This window comes from Ambystoma mexicanum, chromosome 3p (genome assembly GCF_040938575.1).
Source record: "Ambystoma mexicanum isolate Mex_15411 chromosome 3p, UKY_AmexF1_1, whole genome shotgun sequence".
Taxonomy (NCBI): Eukaryota; Metazoa; Chordata; class Amphibia; order Caudata; family Ambystomatidae; genus Ambystoma; species Ambystoma mexicanum.
This window is the reverse complement of record NC_090925.1, coordinates 385,163,460-385,177,871: the sequence shown is the minus strand read 5'-3', so window position 1 is coordinate 385,177,871 and position 14,412 is coordinate 385,163,460. Positions and strand designations below refer to the sequence as shown.

The following is a 14,412-nucleotide window of genomic DNA, read 5'->3' as shown; positions in this document are numbered from 1 at the left end:
TGCTTTGCATGGGCGAGGGTTTCGGTCCTGTGCCAAATTTTCCGTCCTATGGTGGCCATGAGGGGGGCATCTCGTATCAGGTGGGTGGGGGCCCAGGTAAGTTCTCTCATATACAACGGGGAGATCAGGGGCTGCAAGTGTGGCGTTTCAGATGTGGCATCGTCTGCTAGCCACTTGGTGATGAAGCTAAGCTGTGCTGCCAAATAGTATTTTTCAAAGTTTGGGAGTTGGATTACCCCCTGGGTGTACGGTAGTGCCAAGGTGGCGAGTGCTATTTTGCGTCTTCCTTTCCCCCACCGGAAGTCCCTAAGCAACCTTTCTAATAGGCGGAAGAAAGGCGCTTTGATGTGCAAGTGCATATTTTGGCACCCATACAAGAATCTGGGAAGGACAATCATTTTAATTATCGAGGCCCTGCCCATCATGGACAGGGGAAGTTTTGCCCAGAAGTTCATGGATTTTCTTAAGGCAGGAAGTGCGGCTTTGGTGTCGTGCTCATGCATTAGTCCAGGGGAATGCATTATGTGTATCCCTAAGCATTTAAACAAGGTCCTCTCCCATTGTATTCCCACCGAGGTAAGTTCTGTTACATCTGTCTCCTTGAGGCCTGCCAAAAGGGAATAGGTAGGACTTCGCCCTGCTGAATTGTATGCCTGAAACCCTTGCGAAATTGTCTAGGACGTCGAGCATCATGGGCACGTTGTTGTGTGGATCTCTGACGTACAATAGTACATCATCTGCATAGAGAGAGATAATGTGGTCTATTCCTCCCAGCCGGATCCCAGCATCAAAGAACTGTTTTCGAAAATAAATAGCAATGGGTTCTAGTCCTAGTACGTAGAGCATGGGGAAGAGGGGGCATCCGTGTCTGGTGCCCCTGCATATGCTCCAGGCCTCAGATATGTATTTTCCAGTTTTTACTCTGGCCCTAGGTTTAGTGTATAGTATCTTGATCCACCCAATGAACCCTGGCCCGAAGCCGAACCCCTCTAGAACCGCCACTAACCACTCCCAAAATATCGAATCAAACACCTTAATGGCATCAAGAGAGAGCAGTGCGTATGCCTCCGTAGTGGCTTCAGTTTGTGCAATAACATGTTGCACCCTGCGTAAATTCATGGTCGTGTTCCGGCCCGGTATGAAGCCGCACTGATCTTCGTGTACTACATCCCCTATGATTCTGGCCAATCTGTTTGCTAAAACCGTTGTCAATATTTTCACATCGTAATTGAGCATAGCTATTGGTCGGTAAGAGTCGCATTTGTCAGGGGGTTTATTGGGCTTGATGATCGGGATCAAAAGGGTCTCCATGATAGTGTCAGGTAATATCTCTCGCTCATGTGCTTCTTGAAAGACCTCGTGTAATAGGGGTGTTAAGGTGGACTCGTATGCTTTATAGAATTCAGTGGGTAGCCCATCACTCCCTGCTGTCCTACCGGTGGCCAGTGACTTAATTGCTTCCGTAATATCTTCAGTTGTGATATCTGCGTCTAGGGCCTCAGATTTTTCAGGGGTCATCTTGGGGAGCCCCATTTCCTCCAGGGTGTCCATGATTTGCTCTAAGAGAACCTGGTCACTATGAGAGTAAAGGTGTTTGTAAAAACCATTGAAAGTGTCGTTTGTATTGTTGTGTTTGCACTACATCTCCGTCTTCGGTCTGTATCCCGGTGATTGTGTGTCTCGGGTGTTCTTTCTTGCAGAGCCAGGCCAGCATTCTGCTTGGCTTGTCTGCTTCTGTGTGTATTCCATTAGTCTTGGTGGCATAGTCAAATTTGGCAAGCCTGTCCCATGCTGAAGCACATTTAATTCTAAGTTCTTTGAGGTTGTCCTCCCTTTGATTAGTGTCTACCAGGGCTGCCTCAAGTTGCTCTATCTGTTGCTCCCACTGGTCCAGTTCACCCTTCAGCTGCTTCCTAATGCCCCCTGCCTTCGCTATGATTTCCCCTCTCGTTACTACTTTTAGGGCGTCCCACATCGTGCTCAAATGGTCAATACTTCCAGTGTTTCTCTCAATGAAGCTATCTATAAATTCGTGCAGCTCTTCCCTGAATGCCGGGTCACCTAGGGCGTCGATCGGCATTCTCCACATTGGGATAGGGGGTTTGGGGCCGGGGTGGTGCCATTCCAATAGGAGTGGCGAGTGGTCAGATATGGTTCTACCTAGATGTTGTGCCTCTGCTACTTCTGACAGATGTTCTTTGCCTATGAAAACATAGCCTAGTCTCGTGTGGAGACCGTGTGGAGAGGAGAAATGGGAGTAACCCCGGGCGTCAGGATGACGCTCTCTCCAGGTGTCAGTCAGGTATAATCTGTCGATTTAATAGGGACAAGGCTATTGTTGCTGTCGAGGGACCTTTTGGATGTGGGAAGGACCTGTCAAGTTTCGGGTCATGGACACAATTGAAATCCCCCCACCTCCCTCTCCCTCCCCCCGCGAAAAAGATGCCATGTCTGTATGGTGCAATTTTGGCGTACATGGAGTTTAAATGTGCTGGAATGTTGGTATTGGGGAGGTAGGAGTTTACTATGCATATCTCTTCCTATTCCAACCGGCCCCAGAGTATTACAAACCTGCCTTCGGGGTCCGTCTCGGACTTGATTAAGTGGAATGGGAGTAATGGGTGGATCCAAGTGTATACCCCTCTTGCATATCTGGAGTACGTAGTACCAGCACCTTGCCCTCCCCAGTGTTCTTCCAGTCTCGCCAGGGAATCCGCCGAGCAGCGTGTCTCCCGCAATAGTGCAATTTGCACTCTTTCTGTTCAGATAGGACTTGATTCTATTCCGACATAAGTAAGATCCCAGGCCCCTCACATTCCAGGTCATTATGTTTATTTTAGTGTTAGATGCCATATCGGAGCAATTGGATCACTCCCGCTTTAGTCCAGAACCTACTGGTGTCCCCCGCCCGCTCACCCCATCTCAGCCCTCTCCCCTCCTGTCCGCTTTTCTCGGTTTCTAACTTTTCACTTGTTGGAGATTTCTTAACTTGAGTAACTCCCATTGTATTAAATGGGGAAAAACTAAAACAAAACAACTCAAACTGTCCCTAGCAGTTGCTCTTAACTTGCAGCGCTCAGGGGGTCCCGAGCCTTCCAGGCCACCCCTGGCCTTCCGGATCAGGTTGTGTGTGAGCAAACTGCTTAAACAGTTTCTGGTGGGGTGGGTTGCTTTACTGTCGCTCGTGTGTTCCTTCAAGCTCTAGTCCGATATGGCTTGCTTTACATTAAGACTTCGTTGTGGTGCGTTCGCCTGCTATTCGTTTTATTCATTTTTTGGAGGGATAGCCCTTTTCCCACGCTCTTCGGGAGGTGCATGGTCAACCCCGGTCTGGATTCGGTAGTTCCTCCTTGTCAGTCAGATTATTATGTTCAAGCCACATGTTGGCTGCGGCTGGGGTTTCGAGGAATATCGCCTTTCCTTTATAGAGAACCTTGAGGCGTGACGGATAGAGCAGCATGTACTTCAAGTTGAGTTTCCTTAGCCGAGCTTTTACTGGAATAAAGGAGTTTCTCGCTCGTTGCACTGCAGGGGTATAATCAGGGTATATAACTATAGTCGAATCTTTCCTTTTTACCTCACCTCCTTCTCTGGAGTACCGTAGTATAGTTTCCCGGTCTCAGAAGTTTAGAATTTTGGCTATGATTGGGCAAGGATGAGATCCGGGCGGAGGAAGTTTCTGGAGAGATCTGTGGGCCCTTTCCACTGAGAACCCCTAGGAGAGATTCCCCGGCCCTATTTCCTGTTACAGCAGTGTTTCGATAAAGACAGTCGGGTCTGGGTCTTCAGGGACCCCCAGTATACGAATGTTATTACGGCGGGCTCGTCCTTCGGCATCTTCAGAGCGCGCTTCTAGTCTAGCCACATTCTGCTCCAGATCTCGGACCGTTATCTTCAGGTCTAGGGTGTCCTCTACGTTTTCCTGCAGGGCGGTTTCCGTCACTGTGAACCTTTCAGTTAGGCTGCGGGCGTCCTGGCGCATGAGCTCTATGTCAGATTTCACCTCTTCGAGCCTTCCTTCAAGTGATGTGCGGAGGGCAGCTATTGCTTGTAGGACTTGTGTATGTTTGAGGTCCCCTTCTTGTTGTGGAAAGTCTTCAGGGGGTTACTGATCTTGTTGTGATTGTCTTTGGGGTCTGGCTGTCATGAAAGAGTCCATCGTGACCAATTTCGGTTTACTCTTGGGGGGAGACATCCCCTGTTTTGGAATCTGTAAGTTCTGTTCCCTGCAGAGTGCGGATCCATCCTTCAACCCCTGGTACGTGCTTCTGTGTGGGCTTCAGGAATCGTTCGACCCAGGGGTCCAACCCCAGCACTGCCGTTATATCCAGCAATGAGCGTTCCCAGGATCAATCTTCGCTCTTTTTACCAGTGGCTGTGATCATAGGCTGTTCTAGAGGCTTCGGTCAGTGCTGTTGATGGGTTGCTGGCGCGTTGGTGTTGCCCCGCCGCCTATGAGGTGGACTTCCTGGGGTTTCTGTTCTCCTCAGAGCTTCCCCCCCCCCCGCGAGATTGCGTGGTCAGGAGCGCGACTTCTGCTGTAAGGCTTCCCGGGGCAATCCAGGTCAGCTGCAGCGTTGGTCTCAGTGCGCGGCCGGCGGCGCCATTTTGAAGGTCCGAGGGGGTCGACTCCAGACTTCCGCGTTTCCTGTCTCCGGTGCTCCGATTCGACCCAAGAGTCGTGTCGAGTGTTGGGAAGTGGTTCCCCTTCAATTATATGCGGTCCGTTCTCGGTTCGCAGAGCAATTCAGGCTTTAGTCTTTCCGTATAGAAGGATCCTGGACGGAGCTCCACGGGATCTTGTCTTCACAGCATGCGTTTAGACCAGCCACCCCCCCCCCTCACAATCCTAGTACCCGCCACTTTTGGCGCAGCAAAGGATGCCTCTTCCAGGTACAGGCCCACATCTGACAAATACAGATAGATTAAAGACAGTTGGCGCAAATATGCACCCCTGTCTAAGACCGTTTCCGATAATGATTCCTCTGAAAGACGTACCCTTATCTTAGATTCTGCATGGAGGTAATATAGGATAGCTAGAAGCTGTGTAGGCATATCCAAGGCAAGCATTTTACTCCACAGCGTGGATCTGTCAACTAAATCAAAAGCTGAGCAGAGGTCCATTGACGCCAAGTATATAGGTTGACTACCTCTTTGTCGGGTCCGTTGCTGCATGATGGTAAGTAGAAGACCCCCCGCGTCTGTTCCTACCGCTTTCCTGAAGCCAAATTGTAGCGGTGACAATGCTGCCTTTTCCTCCATCCAAACTTGGATGTGTTCAAGGACCAAAGACGCAGAGATCTTAGTCTGCTTCATGCAGGGCGATTGGTCTGTAACTAGTCGGGGAGGATCTATCGCCCTTTTTATAAATTGAAACAACATAAGACATGTGCCAGGTAGTTGGGAAGACCCTAGTTATAGCAATGTTCTTAAACAGTAAAAACAGAATTTTGGCCCACAGTCATACTACCCTTAAAGATCGCATTGGCAAGCATATTTGGACCTGGTGCACGTGAAGACGAGCATCTAGAAATCGGTGTTTGGACATCCTGTAAAGAAAAAGCGAAGTTCCACTGGCATGAAATCTCATCCGGAACCGCCCAATTAGAAACCGATGTTTTATATAGAGAACCAAAATGCCCCTCCCATACAGCTGAGGATATACACACTCCTTGTTCTCCAGCGTGCGCATCACCTCTTCTGTTTACGAGGGACCAAAAGTATCTTGTGTTGGTTTTAGACAATGCCTCCAATATATTTTGTGCATCCCTCTGCACCATATTTGCTTTCAATGCACGTACCCTGGTTCTCCATTTGTGTTTTTACTTTGCGGATCGTTTCTCCCAAAGATTGGGTGAACGGGAGCTTCAGTAGTCTCCGAATCTCACGGTTTCTCTCCCTCTTAAGCGGATATAAAGCAGGATCGAAAACATGAGTGTGGATAATACCCCTTTTCCTGGGTCTCCCAATCCCTTTGGGCCCAAGGATAACTTCCTTGATATAGCCGTTAAATACCCTGTGTGCATACATCAAGATCTTTTTTTCACAGCCATATTTGTTATAATCCTCCAGAAAGACCTTGTTCACTTTCTCGACATTGTCCCCATGCCAATTAATTCTATTCCCAGCGCAGTTTAGCTCCATCCTCAAAGGAAATACTTCCTGGGTCACAGGGATGGTTTGAACTTGTATGGACATTTTAAGGATACTATGATCACTGACCAATGATGGAATAACTTTAAAATCAAGTAAAGAATTGCATAAAGAAGTGCTTACAAAAATAAAATCTATAGTAGAAGATTCAGTTCCATTAGTCCAAGTAATATCCATCGTGTCCTTACTCAGGTAATCATTTACGCAAATAAGGCCCCAATTCCTCAGACAAACATTCCACTGATGGCCCTGTGCTTGTTTCCTTGACGAGCCAGGGTTTTTAGAGCATATGCCCACATTTGCATTAAAATCACCCATGACCATTATATTCAGAGTTTGACATGTTATTTGACACTCCTGTATATTTTCATCCACCATATTAATACATTCCTGCAGATCTAGCTCAGGACTCCAATAGACATTAACTATCAAAAGATATCCGAGGGTATCAGGCAAAATGAAGTGTAATGACATAGCAATGCAACCCTTATGAGGAGGAAGACCTTGAGGCACTTAAAGGGCACAGTATTACGTACCGCAATAAGAAAACCCCCCCCGAAGGCCTTCCCCTTGATTTTTTTCTCTGCTGTAATTTGATGCAGGCTGTACCCATCTAACACCAGCGAAGAGGGTGCCCAAGTTTCCTGAAGACAGAAAATACTAGCTTCCATAAGGAAGCATAAGCAATCAGACTCCGTCCTCAAATTTTTATTACCTCGCGAGTTCCAAGATATCACTGAGAATGATGGCACAGTCTATAGTTTCACATTCAGCGCTTGCATCTTCGCTAATGAATCGCTCAATGTTTGAGCCAGCCATTTTAGGTCAGTCTCAGAGGTTTGTTTCTGTCTAATTACACCCTCCTCCCCCTCAAAGTGCGGGTTAGAGATATCATCCACCTGATAAATTGCCTCTACCTCAACCCCTCAGCTAATAAGCTGGTTATTAAATGATTCTAAGTCAAAGCCAAAGGGGTGGATAGAATCTATTTCAGAGGCGACTAAATCCATGATAGCCTGGGAAGAAAATACCAGTCTGACAGTCAAGTCTCAGGGGATGGATACAATCAACCAGTTTAATATCACCTGAGGAGATCATGGAGAGCCTTGGGATTTCGCTGAATAAAGTTAGGATTCTATGGCGATTCAATGAGCCTAACGGGAACATGGAGTAAAGCATAATGCTAGGGCAAACAGTAAAGGCAGAAGGTCTCCAATCCATTCTATTAGGCCACCTGTTGTTGAGAGGTTGTTTAACGGAGTTATGGGGATTGTATTTTCCCCCCCTGACAGGTATTCCGAGCTGGTTTTATTTAAGGTTTCTGTATTTCATTACCGGGTACCCGTACCTCTGTCAGATGCGTCTTACTGTTTCCCCCATCGTAATTCATCCATGCTTTGGGTGATTGATCATACGTATTTCTTTCAAAACTGTGTCTCACTTCCAACTGCTCACACCTCTCGCTTTGGTACACTTTATCATATTCCTGGCAGGGTTAGGTTACAAATGCATGGTGAGGAGGAGGAACCTTCAACTCCTCACCATGGCCAATAAGGCCTCCCTAGTTCTGAATCAGGATGTTTTTTATCTCGGCCCAGCCCTGTATCGATTGGTGACTTATATGGATATATGCCTTTGGTATCACTATCATATTTAGGTCCAATTGCAATATTGTCCCCAGTCACTCCTTCTGAATTATCCTTATTTCCACTACTGTGGAGCCTTGCTTCCATCCAATTATGGGTACCAGAAGCTGTGGCACCTGTCCTAGAGTCTTCAAGCAAGTTCTGTAAGGCCTGTTTAACCAAAATGTTGATGTCCTCACTTGGAACCATGCAAGGTGTCAAGGTCTGCAACGATTCCCCCACAGCAATCCTTCCCATCGTATTTTCATATGCGTGTGCTTCCCCTCCCAAAGTTTTTCTCCCGGTATTACCGGAGTGCCCCACTCCCCTAAGCCCTTCTATGGCTACATTCTCAATTTTCGACTTTTCTTGCACTGCAGGGGGAAGATCTTTAATTACTTGTTTTAAGGGAGTGATTTTGGGAGCTGGTAGAGCACTCTTAATCTCCTCACTAATAAAAGAGCAGTTTTTAATTTTTGGGGTGAAAAAAAGCTTAATATCCATCTTCATGTGAGGAGGCCGAAAGCTTCTGCTCGCGCCTTATGGGTGGTGAAGATCTTCCCATGATCTTTGCAGCGATACAGTTTCTGAAGGTAGTGTTCCTCACATAAATAGGGGTGGATTAAGATCGCTGAACGGGTCTCTTTCTACTTGCTTTTCTACTTCTCGTGATGGGAGGGAGTGGTGACGATTAGGGCTTGTTTGGATGAAATTGTGTGGGATTTATTTGGTAAAGTTTTTTAAAGAGGTTTTGATAAAAGTTTGTAATAACCTATGTAATCAATAAAAATAAATAAACTTTACTAAACCAAATCCTATCCGTGTTTGGAAATGTCATATGTTTATCTTCTCCAGCATGGGGTCTGGCATGGATTGACATGCTCATGAATATTCCCCGTCGTCAGGCTGGGAATCCTCGGTAAAGAAAAAAACCAGTATCAGTTTCGTTTCTGATCTGTCTTTCGTAGTAGTAACCAATCACTGGTCTCTGCGTCATACTGACCACAGCCAATGAATGCCCTCTACCTAAGCACCGCCTCTGGCAGCCATCTTCAGATTTTTACCGCACGTTCATGTGTTGGGATCCTCGCGCTACTGCTCTCGAGCGTTAGTGCTATTTTTTTCACGTTTTTTCTCAAAAACTTCGTTTTTTCGGTCAAAAGAGCCTCAAGCTCCACCGACTCTCCATCCGATCAACGGGGACCCGTGTCGGATTCGTCTGCGCCCCTCAAGGGTGAAGATTTCGTCGAGCTACGCTTTTGGAGGACTCCAGAAGCTTCTCAGGCCGGACATGGCCCAGGAGAAGGGAAGCTCGACGCCCGGAAAGCTGTTCAGGGTCTGCCCTGGATGCCAGCTGCAGAACGTCTTTAAGGAGGACGAACACTCCCTTTGTCTCTACTGCTTACATGAGGACAAGACGCACGTGGAGAAGGACTGTGCGTTTTGCGGCAATATGTCGGAGCGGACCATGAAGGACCGCCATCAACGTCTCGCCAACTGGCTGGAAGGGAAGAGCCCGTCAGGCGAGAAGAAGAGGAAGAAATCCGAGTGGTCTTCTAAGACCTTTGAGGACGCCCCGGCGACGGGGGTCCAACACAAGGCCAAGCACCGCGAGTCCGCTGGCACCGGGAGCGCCGAACGGTCGGGCTCTACGGGCGCCAGGCAGGGCGCACCCTCCCCGGCACCTTCAGCCACGAGCCAACGCTCTGGGTCGGGTAAGAGGAAGGGCGAGCACCCGGCGAAGCTCCTGGAAAGGCCCCGGTCGAGCTCGAAGGCGGAGGGGGAGCGAGGCAGTGTCCCCCCCCCTCAAGGATAAGGCGGTGAGCGCACCTAAGGTGGTGAAGGCCTTAATCCATCCGGCCAAGCCCTCTATCGATACTGTCGTGGCGGCCCTGGCTCAGCCTGTGGAGGCTACACCAGTGGTGGCGACCTCGGGGCTCAGAGTCTCCCTGCCACCTCGGAGGGAGTCCTCTTTGGTGCCCATCGATAGGACCCCCGTGAAATCCCCGGCAGGGAAGAAAAAGGGGGGGCAGGGCGTCGTCGTAGATTCGGCTTCAACCTCGGAGGAAGAGCTGATCGAGGTCTTAAGCCACGGCCTTGGCGTGGAAGAAGACCGGCCCGTCGGGATGGATCCCGACGCAGGTGACGACGACATCGTCGAGGGTGCCGACGGGGCCCCTGATCGCCCGTCGAATTCCCCTCTGCCAGCGCCGCAAGACAACTCGGCGGCCATTTTGTTGGCTATACAGTCCTTATGCTCGGAGATAAGGACGAGACTACCGTTGCCGACGGAGGAACCTCTCCCGTCGGGGGATCCTGAACCGGGACCTTCTGGTGTTCCCCCGCCCAAGAAAAGAAGGATTTACCCTCCACCTCCTTTTCAGCCGTCGCGCCCCGTCCAGCCCTCCTCCCCTGCTGGACTTCCTACCGGACGACAAGAGGGCGGATGCCCTGGAGATCCTACAGGAAGGTGAGGTGGCGTCGGACCACGCCATCACTATTGCGATGGACATCGGCGACACTGGGTTTCGCCAGTTGGGCAACGGCGTGTGCCTTAGGCGGCGTGGATGGCTCAAGGCTACGGACTTCCGTCAAGACGTACAGACCAGAGTCCTGGACATGCCGTTCGATGGGAACAACCTGTTTGGGAAAACAGTGGACGATTCCCTTCAGGCCATTAAAGCGGACACTAAGACGGCCCGGGCCCTTGGGGTTCTGCAGCGACGACGGACGCCCTTTCGGAGCAGCGGAGGCAAGGGCGCCTCCAAAGGTTCCGGCGGCGGTTTCTCCACCTACCGTCAAGCGGCCCGCTCGTCGTCTCAGGAGGCCTACAGAGGACGAGGCAAGTCTGGCGGACCCCGCCGTCGTCGCCAAGGAGGTCAAGGCGGCAAAGCCTCGTCGAAACAGGATTGAACCGGCCGTGGGGTCGGGCCCCCACCGATGCACCCCGGTGGGAGGCCGGCTGGCGAGCTTAGTCAGCGTGTGGGAGTCCATCTCCACCGACCGTTGGGTGCTGGACGCCTTAGCCCGGGGCCACGCGCTCGAGTTTCAAAGAAGGTGCCCGCGCGTCCCCCCCGTGGCCAGGAAAGAGCTTCACGTCCCTCAGCTTCTCCTGGAGGTAAGGGCGTTGCTCAGGAAGGGCGCCATCGAACTCGTCCCAAAGAGGCTTCGGGGCTCCGGAGTTTACTCGAGATACTTCCTCGTGAAGAAGAAGACGGGAGGATGGCGCCCCATCCTAGACCTGCGACGTCTGAACAAGTTCATCAAGGCGCAGAAGTTCCGGATGGTCACCCTCCAGCACTTCCTGGGTCAGCTGGAGGAAGGAGACTTCCTGTCGTCGTTGGATTTGGAGGATGCCTACTTCCATATCCCCATCCTAAAGGGGCACCGAAAATTCCTCAGGTTTGTGGTCCAAGGGCGTCACTACCAGTTCAAAGCCCTCCCCTTCGGACTACGGTCGGCACCCAGGGTATTCACCAAGTGCCTTGCACCGGTGGCGGCGCAGCTGCGCGCCGCGAGGGGATCCACGTCTACCCCTACCTGGACGACTGGCTCATCCGAGCCAAGACGAGGGAGCTCGCCGTGGAGCACACGGCAAGGACCGTCCAACTTCTCACGGACCTGGGATTCTCCGTGAACTACGCCAAGTCCCACCTGGTACCCGCGCAAAACGCACTGTTTCTGGGAGCGAAGCTCGACACAGTGTCCCTTCTGGCCTCCCCGTCGGAGGAAAGGACCAGGTCCATCCTGGGCAAGGTACAGCGGATGTTGGTTTCCGACGCGGCCAAGGTGAGGTCCATCAAGTCCCTCCTCGGAATGATGTCTTCTTGCATCTACCTCATTCCCATGTGCAGGCTCCGGATGCACCCGTTGCAGGAGTTCCTGGACGCGCGCTGGATCCAAACGACGGGCGGCTTCGAGGAGAGGATTACACTCGACGAGAGTTTCCGCCGAGCGGTCCGGTGGTGGGGCACCCGCGCGCATCTGACGGCGGGCATGGACTTCCAGACCACCAGGAGACAGTGACCACGGATGCCTCCCTGGAAGGGTGGGGAGCGCACACCGAAAATCTGCACGCGAGAGGCCTTTGGCTCCCGACAGAGAAGTCCCTCCATATCAATGTCCTGGAGCTCCGTGCAGTGTTCTGGGCCCTCAGGTCCTTCCTTCCGTCCCTCAAGGGCAAGGTGGTGAGGATCTTCACCGACAACACCACCACCATGTTTTACATCAGGAAACAGGGCGGAACCAGTTCCCCAGCACTGTCCAAGGAGGCGCAGGACCTGTGGCATTGGGCCGTCGTCCAAAGGATGTTTCTGGTGCCGTTTCATCTGGCAGGGATAAAAAACACCATCGCCGACTCACTCAGCAGGGAGCTGCGCTCGTGCCACGAGTGGGAACTACGGCAGGATCTAGTGGATCGCCTCTTCCGACGGTGGGGCACACCCCAGATCGACCTGTTCGCGACGGCGACGAACTCCAAGTGCCGGAGGTTCGCCAGCAGGTTTCCCCAGGCGAGGAGCATGGGCGATGCTTTCTCGTTCCCCTGGGAGGGCCTGTTCCTCTACGCGTTCCCTCCTTTGCCACTGCTAATCCGGCTCGTCAACCAGCTCAAGAGGTCACGGTGCAGGATGATCCTCGACGCACCTGCGTGGCCGAGGCAGATATGGTTCCCGGACCTTCTGGACTTGTCAACGTCCCCGCCAATCAAGCTGCCGGTGGACGCGGATCTACTCTCCAGGGAAGGAGGCGCCATCCTCCACCACGACCCGAAATCGCTGAACTTGCAGGCCTGGCTCCTGCAGCACTAGAGTTTGGAGGATACAAAATACCGGCCGACTGCAGAGAGGTTCTTGCAAAGGCCAGGGCGTCCTCGACTCTTAAATGCTACGGACACAAATGGAAGAGGTTCTCTGTCTGGTGCCACGCACAGAAGATTAACCCTCTACGGATTACGGCTCCCCAGGTACTGCCGTACCTGCTGTCGCTGGCCAAAGCTGGACTGGCACACGCGTCCATCAAGATTCATCTTGCTGCGATCTCCCGATACACCAGAACCACGGGGCGGACGTCCTTGTGGTCTCATCGTCTGGTGGAAGAGTTCATGAAGGGACTGTTCAGATCGTTCCCGCCGGTGAAGGCTCCGGCCCCGGCGTGGGAGCTCAACGTGGTGCTGACCAAGCTCATGGGACCTCCGTTCGAGCCTCTGCACTCGGCCCCGTTGAAGTTTCTGTCGTGGAAAACAGCGTTTCTTGTGGCCATCACCTCCGCACGACGGGTGGGAGAGATCCAGGCCCTTTCCTGCAAGGCCCCGTACTTGACTTTTCACGACACAAGGGTAGTGCTCAGGACGCACCCCTCCTTCATGCCCAAGGTACCGTCGGACTTCCATCTCAACGAACCCTTGGTGTTGCCTGTGTTCTTCCCGTCGCCGGCTGAGAGGACTTTGCACTCGCTGGATGTGGCTAGAGCGCTGAAGTTCTACGTGGACCGCATGAAGTGTTTTCGGAAGACGTCACAACTCTTTGTGAACTTTGGACCTGTCAATCAGGGGAAGGCTCTCTCGAAGGCTTCCATTTCCAGATGGCTCTCCGGCTGTATCATGTATTGTCATCGGTTGGCAAACCGACCGCTGCCTGGCCGTCCGAGAGCCCATTCCACCAGAGCGATCGCAGCTACCACGGCGTTCCTTTCTGGTGTGCCCCTGCTGGACATATGTAGGGCTGCTACGTGGAGGTCGACGCACACCTTCACGAAATTCTACTGCGTCGATCGGGATTCCAGGGAGGAGTCCAGGGTCGGCCAAGCAGTGCTGCGCAACCTGTTCGCCTGAGGTGAGCCTGGTGAGGAGGTAAGATGCTTAATGTTGAGTTTGATGTGATGCTTAATGTTGAGCCTTTGCCACCTCCCGTGGTTGTGCATGTGTGTACTGCTATGTATTCTTTATTCATGAGCATGTGAATCCATGCCAGACCCCATGCTGGAGAAGGAACAAGTTACTTACCTGTAACTGTTGTTCTCCAGCATGGGTCTGGCATGGATTCACATGCGAACCCTCCCGCCTACCCCTCTGTGGCTCTTCACTTGGTCATACTGCCACTTCACGTGCTTCCAAATCTGAAGATGGCTGTCAGAGGCGGTGCTTAGGTAGAGGGCAGTCATTGGCTGTGGTCAGTATGACGCAGAGACCAGTGATTGGTTACTACTACGAAAGACAGATCAGAAACGAAACTGATACTGGTTTTTTTCTTTACCGAGGATTCCCAGCCTGACGACGGGGAATATTCATGAGCATGTGAATCCATGCCAGACCACAACAGTTACAGGTAAGTAACTTGTTCCTTCTGAACAAACTAAGCTTGAATGCGAGAAAATGATCTGAAGCTGTTTTTACTATACAAGGTTCTGGGATTGTCCAGGGGCTTCTGCTTTGCTTATGAGTTTCGCTCACTTTTCTGTTGCAGGTATCCTGTGGTAGCGATGGGTGTATTGAAGTGGGTGGACTGGACGGTATCAGAGCCTCGGTATTTCCAGCTGCAGACAGATCATACTCCTGTTCACTTGGCTTTACTGGATGAGGTACTGGTGCTACACTATGCAAGACATTTTGCTCAGCCATGCCCAATCTGTTCAGAAT

At 51.5% G+C, this 14,412-nt stretch overlaps 1 protein-coding gene across 1 annotated transcript in view; it reads left to right on the top strand.

Moving 5' to 3' along the window:
- Window positions 1-14,412, top strand: part of NELFCD (negative elongation factor complex member C/D) — a 591,264-nt gene that overhangs the window by 379,718 nt on the left and 197,134 nt on the right. The window contains exon 11 of the mRNA XM_069651053.1: window positions 14,240-14,354. Within this exon, the coding sequence (XP_069507154.1) occupies window positions 14,240-14,354 (115 nt within the window). The remainder of the gene's footprint in view (window positions 1-14,239; window positions 14,355-14,412) is intronic.